Raw genomic sequence first — 13,831 nt, 5'->3', positions numbered from 1 at the left:
AGCATCTCTATCATCTCTTATAATCATTGCAACACAACAAATTTGGATTTTGTAAAACTTCTTATAGATGATGGAATCGTACCATTAAAGATTATTCTTTGACAAATATAGCATGCTCAAATTGGGCATCAAATCACCGATGTTTGAAGGTATAGGACCTCATAATAAATTGTGATGGAGATATAGTAAAGTTAGAGTAGGATGCCATTGCGAGATTGAATCCTCATGGAGATCATTATCATGACTTGGATCAACTGGATTTGGATCTTTAGATGCCAATAGGTTAGATAGTTTTCCTTCGAGTAAGTTGTTTGATAGATCCAAGCTAGTGATTTGAGATGACATGTTATAGATCCAATTGTTTGGTATAGAACCACAAATTCCGGCATTAGAGATAATGACATCACCGGTTAGTTGAGTTTGAACTTGAAGCCAAACTGGAAACTGAGAACCAACGAGACAATTTTTCAAATGAAGAGTCCTGAGCCTGAAAGGAGGAATCCAATCATATGCCACGTTGAAGACCGAATCTTTATTTTTGTCTGTTGTAATTTCAAGTATTTCCAACTTCGTCAAATTCACCAAATGAACTTCGGTTATGATTGCGTTTTCCGTCTGACCCTGCTACATTTGGTTGACAAGATAACTCATTATCTTAGGTAGGTGGCCACTATGGTTAGAACCAATTCCCTCTAAGCCCTTTCCTATTTACATTAGCCCTTGTCGACGGCTAGATCATCCCATGATGGTTTGCATTCCATGTATTGTTGTAAGCAAACTCAACTAATTTTGAAAGTTGCCTAAAACTTGGGGATATGGTTCCATTCAAGAGGTTACTTGAGACGTCAAGATATTTCAATAAAGACAAATTACCTATCAAATTTGGGAGCGAACCCCATAACTTGTTATTTGAAAGATATAAGTATCTTAGATTCTTGGTGAATTTGGGATCTCTCCCACCAACTTGTTATTTGAAAGATATAGGTATCTTAGATTCTCAGGCGTCCTTGGTGAATTTGGGATCTCTCCCACCAATTCGTCACGACGCAAGTCCAGTAGGAACAATTCGAAGAGCTTCCTGCAAGCTCATCACTTCTACAGCCAAAATTGTTGTAAGCAAGTTTCAAAAATTGTTCTTGTCAAGATTGGGCAAACTTGGCGGCATGTGATCTCCGATACACCTTAAGTGGTTCCCACTTAGATCGAGATACTGTGGATTTTTCAATTTCATAAAGTCTCGAGGAATTGTACCATGAAAATCATTGAAGTTGAGATCAAGTTTTTCAAGGCCAGTAAGATTAGATAGCCACAAAGGTAAGAGATATTTTATTGAATTGTCTGATAGATCAAGGACTCCAAGTGCAGTGAGATTTAGAAATCCAATTGAACTATCAAAATTTGGAATATTGCAATCACCCAAGTGTAGCTCTGACAAGGAAGAAAGCATATTAATTGCTTGCATCCAATTTGCCGGTAGACGACTCAAATCCCCACCATTTGAACATTAATGTACTCTAAAGAAGAACGACCAGAAAGCCATAGCAAGTTTTCAACCGTGAAGTTTGATCTCTCTTCCTATATAAATTGATTATATGCAGAAAGGTCTAAATACGCCTCAAATTGGACAATTTTCCTAAATGGAGAGGAACCTCTCCACCAAAATATGTAGAAGGGAGTTGAGGCATCTCAAGTTTAAGAAATATGGAATAGAAACACCTTCGAGATAGTCATACTCAAGTCTAAATAGCTTAGATCTTTGAGCTCAAGTAGAGAAGGATTGATCTCACCACCAAAACATGACTTCTTTTACCGCAAGGTGGTGTCCAAGGCCTCTAAGCTTTTCATGTCATCGGGAAAATAAGATAGATAATTGATAAAGTCCAACGATTTTCGCAGATCAATCTTTGCGACCTTCCTAGATTCACAGCAATTTTCACCAACCCAAGAAGAAAGTCCGACAGAAGGATGTGATAGGTTTTGTTTGAAAGCAATGAGTGCTTTTCTCTCTAGAAGTGCACTTAATAGCATAAGTGTTGGTAATTATAAAGTATTAGACATCCCAAGTTAAAAAGAAGAAGGACCTAACAAAGAAAGAAAAAGGGACTATATTACAAGTTGATACATTGAGTTTGACACCTAACTTTAATTTTTTTGTTTGAGGTAATTGTAGATTTGATAACTTAATTTAAATAAAATACATTCAACTAAAAACTAATTGTACATAAAGTGAAATTAGAATACAGATGGTGGGTGTAAGATTCATTGTTGTACAATTTTTTTTCTATGGATTATGTGAAAGATTTGTACCCTTGCCATTTCAACTGGCCAACAATGAAATAAAGTTTTTTTTTTCTTTCTAAATATTATATGGTGCACTTCTACCATATTTACAAATTAGTCTGAAAATTTGAGGGAGAAAGTTTAAGAATAATGTAATTTAAAAAACTAATTACAAAAATAATGTATATTTAAAAATAATAACAAAATAAATGTAGTATAAATAAAAAATTACAAAATTAAGTTATACATTCAAACTATTGACAAAAATAGGTTAGGTGCTAGTCAAAGTCAAAAATCGCATATAATGGATGCGATTTAGGTGCCAACATGACATAGATGGGGTGGACCTCGAAGAATGAGTCAGCAAGGAAATTGCGTACGCAATTTCTATTTATGGAAAGTTGCGTACAATGAACGCGATTTTCATTTAAAATATTTATATATTTATTTATGTAGTCTTTTATTTATTTTACGAATAAAATATTTTATTTTATTAATATTTTATTTATTTTCTATTTTCTATATAGTTTTTATTTATTTTATCTATAAAATATAATTTATTTTATTATAAGTAAAATCATACATTCGTTTGGAACATATTTTTTCAATAAATCTTAGATCATACTAAACATTACAATAATTTATATAAAAAGAATCACATGTATGTAATGGCAACAAACAATTGAAAATAACAAGAAGTTAAAAAAGAGAAAATGAAATTAAAAAAAAAGTAAAAAGAGAACATTAAACTAAAAAAAAAGGTTAAAAGAGAAATTGAAGAAAAAAAAGTTAAAAATACGTTGGAAGAGTAAAAATTGAAAATAAAAAGAAGTTAATAGCGAAAATGAAATAAAAAAACAGTTAAAAGAGAAATTGGAATAGAAAAATGTAGTTATGTTAGAGCAGGGATTTGAGTTGACAATGACCTGCACAATTCTTACCATTGAACCAAATGACAAAATAATATATATAATATATATAACTCGCAGTATCGTAGCCATTAAATACGATTTACCTGAAATTGCATCCAACGACTGTGATTTTACTGCCCTAGAAAATATTTCAAACCTACGTTATTTGTGTCATTTGTTTTTTAAAAAACATTATTTTAGAAAAAAATCCAAATTTGAGTTGATAGGAGCTTTAAAAGACCAGTATTATTTTTTAAAATCCATGTTTTCTAGGCTCTCTACGTTCTCTCTCTCATCCCTTCCCTCCTTCGAGTGGCCAACAGGAAATTTGAATTGACGGGAGCTTTTAATCACCTTTTTTAAAATCCATTTTTTTTAGGCTCCTTAAGTTCTCTCTCTCATCCCTCCCCTCCTTCTCTTCCCATCTTCTCTCTCCACCATCTCTCTTATTTCTCTATGGTTACACAGAATCTTGTACTTTCTTATAGTTTGGATTTTTCCTTTCAATTTAAAAACACTTCCATCACTTTGGGAGCGATTTCGATTTCCATATCTCGCTTCGGTGCTCTCTCGCTCTCTCCGCTCCCTCTCTCTCACTTGTTCTTTGCTCTGTCCCATTATTTTTTTTTTAAAATTGATACTTCCACGTGAATCAAAGTGAATTAAATTTTAAATTTTAAATCCAATCATAATTAAAATTAAGAGATTAAATGAGAGATTTTAAGGAGGAAAAAAAATCTTAAATGAATTTGATTTAAATTTCAAATTTGAATATGAATAAAGGAGATTGAGATTCTGTTTTCCTTAATTCTAATTTTAAAATTTTTAATTATAAAATCTTTAATCTCTTAAATTATTCGTCAATAATTTTGAATTTGAATTTACCAAAAACTTTATTTATTTACTTTCGTTGATTTAATTTTGTTTCTGATTTCATTTAAATTAACTAAATTTTATTAATAATTATTTAGATAAATAAGATAAACGATATTTTATTTTAAAATATTTGATATTTTATTTTGGCTCTCTCCTATTCCTTCTCTCCCTCATCTCTTGCTCTCTCCCGGCATTTTTCGGTGATATTCTTCTTTGAAGGTGAGTCTCACGTTTGCGCCAGCAACATCTCCTCCCTCGTCAACGTCTTCTTTGGAATTTGATAAATATTTTGAAAAATCTAAACTTCCTCTGCCTAAATAGTAGACACAGGTAATAAATAAGAGAATACTAAAGATTCGAGCCATAGAATTTCTCAATTCTGACACTAAGGTACTTATTAGCATTAGATCTAATAGAATTATTTTGCTGTATCCAAACTAATATCAATCCAACCCATTTCATGAATAAAAGGTGACCAATTAACCAACCAACAAAACTACTTGTTACAAATAACATCTCGTTGTTGCATCGAAACATAGAAATGTTGACTAATCTGACTAACATTTAACTGGGTAAAATGAAATGGTTGGATAATTGAAAAATGAGATTATTCAGGAAGAGGGAGAGAGATAAAGGCCGTAGGGAATAAGAGAGAAAGGGAAGAGAAAAAAATAAGGGAGATGGTGGAGGGAGATAAACATAAATGGAGGGGAACGATGATCATTGATCACAACGAGAAGTGCCGGTGATTATAAAACAATACTGGCTTTTTAAAGTGTCTATTCAGTCCAAATTCCTTAAGATTTCTAATTTATTATTTTTTTAGAAATAAAATACGGTGATAATATTTTCTTATTTCTTTCATTCCGATAACTAGTTTAGATACCATCCAAATTTTTTTTTTTTTGATTTTTAAGCTTAAAATATCCAAAAACGCTATTTCATTTTTTTTTCTAATTTTAAATTTTTGCATTTTATACGTGCAACATAATCATGAGCTTGAAATGATAAAAAATAATTCTTTTATTAATATTTAGAAAATATCAAATTTTTAGTAGCACATATGTGAAGATGGAAGATTGAACCTAGATTTAACTCATCAGCTAAGTATTGATATTTAAGAAATATCATTAAGTTTGACTCAATTGGGAAGAAACTGTTCATTTAGTTCCACTTCACCCAAAGTCATTAAAAATATTAATATGTGATGTGGGGTTGAGCGTATTTTTTGTGAGAAAAATAAAGACTGCCTGTATTATAAGTGGATATTTTTTGGCTTTAACACCTAACTTATGTTCCATAGGTGATTGTGGATTCCTAGTTTAAATAAGACTGGTAAGAAACACGTGCGATGCACGTGGAACTCGAAAGTTTTATTTTTAAGTACAAAAAAATGAATTAAAAAAAGTGATAAATTACAACGTAACCTAATTTTATAAAATTGAAGATGTTGGTTTCGGTATTTTATTATTATTATATGAATATTTTAGATATTTGTATTATATTGTATCAGTTTTAATTAATACAAAATATTCATTTAAACATATTTTCTGTTCATTTATTTATGGTTTTTACGATTCCTAATTATTTATTTAGGTGAATATCTTAGATAATTTTTTTTTCATATGAATATTTTTTTATTGGAATTTAAATCAACACATACGATGTTTCATGAATGCTGAACTACGTATTATATTTTATCATGATTTTTTATAAAAATATTTTATCGGGATTAATTACAATTCTTCATTTATCGTCAAAAAATATCACAATATATTATTTACTTACAACTTTTTTTGTAATTATAATTTAAAAATAAAGGATAATTAATTATTCAACAAAATTGAAACTGAATTTAAACATGTTAATGAAATTAATAATTGTTTTATATAATACAATACAGGACTTTATTTCTAAATTAGAAGTGGGAAAGTTACTTAATAATTACCTATTATACTTCTCACCTATTTTTACCTATACCAACCCAATATTATCATATGTAGCTCAACCAATAAACTTCAGCTAATAACAAAGCCCGACTACAAGGATTTTGTATTTCTAAACACATAAATGCACAAATTATAGAAACCAATTTTTTTCTCCTCTCCCTTCACGCGTGTATCACCTTTCACTATATGTCGTCTTCTTCTATCCAGTGCCGCTACTGTCTCAACAGCTTTCTCCTTCTGGCTCGCCACTACCGTTCCCTCTCTCGATCGCGCCCCTAGCATACAAGTTTAAAGCAACAACATTTTGCGACCTCGACTACAACTGTTATACCCTCTGTCTTTCCTGTAACGACTTCTACTATGCCCTTTGGTTAAGTATGGTGAGAACGAAAATCTCACTTTCTCGCAAGTTTTTTAGTGCTCTCCCCTTTGCATTTTGTATTTATCTCACCCACTATGTATATATATATATCTCTAAAAAAGATGAAGAAGATGAAAGAGTTTTTAGAAGTTAAATGGAATAAAGATAATGGAACATTAATGATCTTCTAATTATTGTCTTGATTCATAGTATATGGAAAAATTGAAATAGGGAGATGAAATACTGAAAGGTATTATGGCTTAAATGAAGGGAGAGGGGAATTTGAGGGGTGGGATCGTGAGGGAGAGAGAGAAAATTTGTATTTAAATTACACAATTACAATCAAAAGAATAGTGAAAAGAGTTAAAATGAGAGGGTAAAAATGGAACACAAAGTTTCTCCTAAGAGTGGCTTTTATATATACTATTAGATATAGATATAGATATAGATATATTGAGCTCAAAGACCTATTTTACATGAAATTAGAGTACAATTAGTTATTAATATTCATTAATAACTAATTGCATTCTAATTTTAGTTAAAATATATTCAGCTGAAAAATACCGTTGGTTGTATTCTAATTTTGGCTAAAATATGTTCGGCTGAAAAAAATACTGTTTTAGTTGTCAATTTAAGGTTGGTTTCATAGATTAGACCTCTCTTTTCATTTTAAAATATGACTCAGTTCACTCATAATTTTTAACTGAAAAAAATATGATATTTATTTTTGTATTTCTTAATTTCATCGTGTTGAGGTGAGTTGTTGTGTTTTCCTATTTTAATTGTATTCTATATCATTACTCATAAATATTAAAATATGGTTTTTAGAATTTTTATACTGTGGAACCTAATTATTATTTAATAATTTGTTGGGATGGTAACGATATTATAAAATTTACTTTTTTATTGTAATTTTGTGAGCAAACTAAAAATTAATTTGACTCGCAAGAATGTTAAGAATATGTAAAGTTAGAAAGATAGATGGACACACGATATTTTTAATGTGGTTCGGTTCACAACCTACACTACGAGGCCACACCTAGAGATTTAAAATAGATTATCAAATGATTAGTACATAATATATATTATCTTAAGATACATATTACATCTTAAGATCAAATAATAAGACGGTAGTAACACGAATAAGAAAGTCAAAAATGCAACAAACAAACATTAGAAAAAACGCTACATACCTTGTAAACGGGATACAACGTAACAACTCACGTATGGAAATAAATTTGCCAAACGTACTTCTCCTTAGGCAGCCAAGTTTCTAGAGATGTTCCATGAGCACCTTTACTAACTTCTTCTCCTTCTCATCTTTCTGGTGCATGATACAACAAAACCGATTTTTTCGAGTATGTCGTAGCTGATACGATCTATAAAACGCAGGTACAATATTCTCCGTGATTCATTTGTGAAAATGGTGAAAAACCAGATGTTGAGGCCAACAGGAAAGCCAATTGCCATGCTGATAAAGATGCCAAACATTTCGGATTCATTTTCCTTACCATCTTTAATACCCAAAATAAGAACATTGCCTGTATTTGCATTTTCGTCTCCCGAGCTCTTGGTTTCTAGAGAGTTGCCTTCATAAATGGAGGGGTCATTCAGTGTTTGGAGCTGCTTGCCAGTGGGTACTCGACCAGTCAAATTGTTGAATGACAGATTCAAGTGTGCCAAAAAATTTAAAGAAGCTATGCTGGTTGGAATCTTTCCAGAGAGATGGTTGCAGGAGAGATCAAGTGTTTCTAACTGTTGCATGGCTCCAATATTTTCTGGAATGCTACCAACAAGATCATTATTGGACAAGTTTAGAGCAACTAGACCACGAAGATTTGTTATCTCATTTGGAATCTCACCACTCAACTTATTTCTTGAAAGGTCTATTGTCAGAACACGATTGAGAATGACACTATATTCATCCTCTCTTCCTTTCATGACCAGTGTTGTTTTCTCTGTTCGAAAGTGATAGTTGTGGCTAAAAATATGAGTCATGAGGTACAATTCATTGGCACTAATGGACCTTTCAGAAACTAAAGGTTCTGAATTATTCAAACAACTTGGAATTCCTCCAGAAATATTGTTGTTTGAGAGATCTAGTAGCCGAAGCCATCGAAGATTGCACAACTGTGATGGGATAGTTCCACTGAAATGGTTTGATCGAAGATTCAGCAACCACAATTTTGACACATCTAGTCCTATCCACAAAGGAAGGCTTCCGTATAGTCTATTTCCACTAAGATCAATGCTCCTGAGGTCTGAACAGTTATGCAAAGATTTGGGAATTCCTCCATGGAGATGATTGTTGCTTAACCTTAATGTTTTGAGGTATGTCAAAAACCCTATTGAGCTTGGAATCTTCCCATATAGATTATTGTTGGCCAAATCAATAACTTCTAATGATTTAAACTTACCCCAAGAAATATCTAACAGGTCTCCTGATAGTTGATTGTCTGGTAATGAAATTATTCCAAAATTACTCATATTTTGAATGGACAATGGAATTGTACCGTTGAGACGATTCTCCGACAAATATAGTTGTTCCAAATTGGGCATCAAATCACCAATATTTGAAGGTATAGACCCTGATAACAAATTTCCATCAAGATATAGAAAGGTTAGATTAGGATACCTAATTGGTGTTGAATCCTCAGGGAGATCATAATTTGGGTGTTGAGGAGCCAGTAGGTCAGCTAACTTTCCTTCAAGCAAGTTGTAGGATAGATCCAAGCCGGTGATTTGAGAGGACAGTTTAGAAACCCACTCATTTGGTATAGGACCACGAATCCCAGCATCTGAGATAATGACATCACCAGCAAGTTGAGTTTGAACTTGAAGCCAAATTGGAAATTGAGGGCCAATGATGCATTTCCTCAAATAAAGTGTCTTGAGCCTAAAAGGAGGATTCCATTCATATGACACGTTAGAAAATATCAAGGATTGATTTTTGTTTGTATAAATCTGAAGGGATTCCAACTTTGTCAAATTCACCAAGTGATCTTCTGTGATGATCCCTTGCCACGAATTTTCGTTACTAGAAAATTCAATAAGTTTTGAAAGCTGCCCAAAACTTGGAGGTATAGTTCCATTGAACCGATTATAGGAGGCTTTCAGATATTGCAACGAGGATAAGTTTCCAATTGAATTTGGGAGTGAACCCCATAATTTGTTATATGAAAGATACAGGAATCTTAGATTCTCAAGTGTCCCTAGTGAATTTGGAATCTGTCCCACCAGTTCAGTACGTGTCAGGTCCAAAACTTCCAACCTATTGTGGGAGCAATTTGAGGAACTTCCCAAAAGATCAGAAATTGTACCGCCAAAAACGTTTCCAATTAGACGAAAAGACCGTAACTTGCAAAGATTTCTTAAAAAAAAAAACTTGGCTTGTGATCTCCAATATTCCTTAAATCGTTGAAACTTAAATCAAGATATTGAAGGTGTTTTAATTTCACAAAGTCTCGATGAATCGTACCTTGAAAAGAATTGCCACTCAGATCAAGTGTTGTAAGGCTTGTAAGATTCATTAACCACAAAGGCAACCAAGTGTTTATAAAATTTCTTCCTAAATTAAGAACCCTGAGGGAAGTGAGATTTTGAAAACCAATTGAACTATCAAAGCTTGGAATATTACAATCCTCCAAGCGTAGTTCTGATAAGGAAGAAAGTTTATTGATTGCATGCATCCAATTTGCTTGTACTCTACTCAAATCCATACTTCCAATATCAAGGTACTCTAAAGACGAAAGACTCGAGAGCCATGACAGGTTTTCAACTCGCACTCTTGCCTCAAATCCTTCTTCATAAACTTGGTGAGATGCAGAAAGGTCTAAATACTTCAAATGGGACAAATTTCCTAGATGGGGAGGAACATCTCCATTAAAAGATGCGGAAGAGAGATTAAGATACCTCAAATTTTTTAACCTCCCAAAGAAAGATGGAATTGGAGCATGTTCAAAATTGTTTAGACTCAAGTCCAAATAGTTCAAATATTTGAGTTCGAGTATCAAAGGATTGATCTCACCTCCCAAGCATGATCTTTTGTACTCTAGTGAGGTGACCGTAAAGCTTTGCGTTCCATTGAAATAAGAATATTGATAATTGGTGTAGCCCAACGAGTTACGTACATCAATCTTCGTGACCTTTCCAGAGACATATGACTTAATATAATCTAGATATAAATTAAGTTAAAAAATATATTTGATCCTTGCAGTTTGTTGAGTAATAATTTAGTCTCTAATTTATAACAATTTAATTCATGTACATTCAAATTTGTAACAATTTAATCCATGTAATTTAGCGTGTAACAATTTAGTTTCTATAGTTTAAAATTTGTAACAATTTTGTTACGTTGTGAAATTTTTTTTATTAAGATTAAGTGTCGTTTTTTATTTTTTATAATTTATAAATACATTTTGTCTCTCATCAATTTATTGATTTACATGTATAAAAAAGTTAACAAATTTTTTTACTATAGGGACTAAACCATTACCAACTTTAAATTATTGATACTAAAGTTCAGAATTAAATAATTAGTAATTTGAAATTCTAAGAACTAAACCGTATAAATTAAAGTTCATGGACTAAATCATTAGTTGAATGAAAGTGTTGGTAGGTAGCAAAATCAATAATATACCTAGATCGGTGATTATTGTTAATTAAGTCAATAAATAATTATTACAATTATAGCTAACCAACATTTAAATTAATTATTGATTTTCAAGTGATAAAAAATATGTTTAGTATACCTAACATATTTTTTTTACAGGATATGTTAGGTAATTTTAGAATATTAAAAAGTTAGGGATTTTGTATAAATTAATTAGTTTCATTTTTTATTTCATAATATATAGGGAGGTGGTTTCAATTATTTGCCTTTTAACATTTTTAAAGTTTGAATTAGTAATTAAAATGAAAATTGCTAACGATCCGTTTTTTCTTTTCACAATAAATTAAAATGTGAAGGCAAAATTGAAAATAATTACGTAGATTATTAAGGACATTTTGTATAATTAGGCAATTTTATTTTAAAAACTCTAGGATCCCTCGTTTCTCTAACATTATATCTCTCTCTCTCTCCAATTTATCAAGTGAGGCAATAAATTTGTTAAGTATTACACATATATTTTTTTTAGCTGGGTATGAATTTTCTTTCTAAATTTTATATATCTTTTTAAAAAATTTAATCGAAAGAAAATTGATATACTTAATATGAAGTATATAATTCATATAAAATTTTTAAGTATTTTATATATACTTTTTGAGTTACAATCACGGTATCAAAAAATATAATGTGTTTAATCATAATTAAAAAAAATTGTCTCATTTGATTCTAAATAAAAAAATTTCTGTAATTTTTTTTTAAAAGATGAAAATGATTCAAAAATATAATTTTTATTTTTATTTTTTTTGAGACAAACATATTTTTAGTTATTTGTTAATGTAGTACTAATAATGGTTCCTGGTTGAATTATAATGTGTTTAATTATAATTAAAAAAATAGTTTTTAAGCAATAATTAGAGTCTATAAATATATCACGAGAATATGAAACAAAAGTTTTTTTTTTTTTTACAATTATATTATGTATTAATTGTTGTCAATCGAATCATAACTTGAATAGGATACCTATTACTTTCCTTGAGGTTTAAGATTGATCTCAATCTTTATCTTTGTTGAACTTAAATAAAATGTATTTATTGTCTTTTCTTAAATATGATAAATTGTATATAAATAATTGTTTAATAGTTCATTAATTGCATTTTTAAAATTTGAGCAATTAATTATAAAATGTTAAATAATGTATTTTCGAAGGACCAAACATTTTGGAATATATATTAGAGCAGTAAATTCAAAGATTTTAATGATAGTTAATTGCTTAAATTTTTGAAAGGAAACAAATAGATCTCATGTACTACATGTGTATATCTTGATTCCATCTCAAAATTAATTGGTACTTACAGATGCTCGTTTGAACTTTTGAACTCTGATACAATGTTAATATTGATAGGTTTCATCTCAAAATTTATTGACTATGAGAACGGTAATCCAGTTATATTGTAAACCATTGTTAGGCCTCTTTATCTCTTCAACGTGGAATCTTTAACCTATCTTAAAGTTATTTTAAATGAAATACAACTAATATAAATAGTTGGCAAATGATTAAATTTTTTTAGTAAAATTAGAAATAAAAAATAAAAAATGGAATTCCGAATTATTATATTAAAAACCTTCATCAGCTTTTCAGTCATCACAATGATTTGCCGTGTGGGGTTTTTGAGTCAATAATTTGGGGCTTTTGAGTTTGCTTTTCCACAATTGAAAAAAAAAAAAGAAAGAAGAAGACTTTGACCGACTAAAAGTTGACTCATCATAGCTTATTTTGTACGGCTAGAAAATAATTTAGTTCAAAGTAATACAATTTAGATAAAATATTAAAAATTTACAGCTAAAAGAAGAATTGAAACGACAAAGACATTTGTAAAAATATAGCGAAAAAAATAAAAATAATAACAAAGACATTTAGGAAAATAAATTTGTCCAAGAGTTTACAATCAGTGTTTTTTAGTAAAAAAAAAAACTAAAAAAACACTAATTCAAACCCTTAGGCCTCGTTTGATGACCATTTATATTTATGTTTTTGGTTTTTCTATTTTTAATTTTTGGTTTTCAAAACAAAAATTTTTAATAATCATTTTTTGTTTTTTGCTTTTAAAAAATGGAAAACTAAACATGTTTGGTAACTATTTTTAGTTTTTTGTTTTTAAAAAAATTAGAAAATTGGAAGAGAGAAAATCTTATGTATGGGAGATATGACAATGGTGTGTGCTCTTCCCTATTCTCGTGCTCGTGAAAATTTTTAATCCGTGTCTGCTTCTTGTTTCTCGATCCAAGAGATGCCGTCGAGAAAAATCATCGGTTTATAATTGCTTTTAATTATTTTTAGAACTTAAAAAATAAAAAAGCGTAATAAATATATATTAATTATTAAAAATTAGAATTGGGGACGGGTCGGGACATGCATTTCCTATTTTTGGGGTCTGATCCTGCGGAAATTTTTGTCATCCCACAAATGAAAATAGAATTTTAGATGTAAATAAACTTTTGGAAGATAAATTTTAGAGAGGTAAATAAAAAAATTTAGAAAAAAAATTAATGAAAGAAAAGTTAAAGACAAAAAGAGAAAACTTTTAGAGAAGAAAAGGTAAAGTCGATCGGAAAAGATATGTTAAAGAAAAAAAGAAAATTAGAAAGAAAGATAAAAATTATAGTAGAAAAAATTTTAGAGATAAGAAAAAGATTCAAAATATATTTTTTAGAGAAAATAAATAAATATACAGATAAATAAATCTTACGCCGAAAGAAAATTGAACGAGAAAAAAGATATAATTTTTAGAGGAAAAATAGATTAGGAATGGAAAGAAAAGTTATAAAAGAAATTTTAGAGTGAAGA

At 30.1% G+C, this 13,831-nt stretch overlaps 1 protein-coding gene and 1 pseudogene across 1 annotated transcript; both read right to left on the bottom strand.

The window, feature by feature from the left end:
• Positions 1-23: 23 nt before the first annotated feature.
• Positions 24-2,651, bottom strand: LOC148211513 (receptor-like protein EIX1; annotated as a pseudogene).
• A 3,297-nt stretch (positions 2,652-5,948) lies between these two features.
• On the bottom strand, positions 5,949-10,564 carry LOC111021545 (receptor-like protein EIX2; the record flags this gene model as incomplete). Its single annotated transcript, XM_088123736.1, is given in 2 exon segments — positions 5,949-9,758; positions 9,761-10,564. Coding segments are annotated over 2 exon segments (2,886 nt in total), but the record flags the coding sequence as incomplete, so codon positions are not given.
• Between the last annotated feature and the right edge of the window lie 3,267 nt (positions 10,565-13,831).

Source organism: Momordica charantia (assembly GCF_013281855.1).
Source record: "Momordica charantia cultivar OHB3-1 chromosome 5 unlocalized genomic scaffold, Mcharantia_2.0 BLBB01000005.1, whole genome shotgun sequence".
NCBI classification, from domain to species: Eukaryota; Viridiplantae; Streptophyta; class Magnoliopsida; order Cucurbitales; family Cucurbitaceae; genus Momordica; species Momordica charantia.
This window is presented reverse-complemented; position numbering and strand designations above follow the sequence as displayed.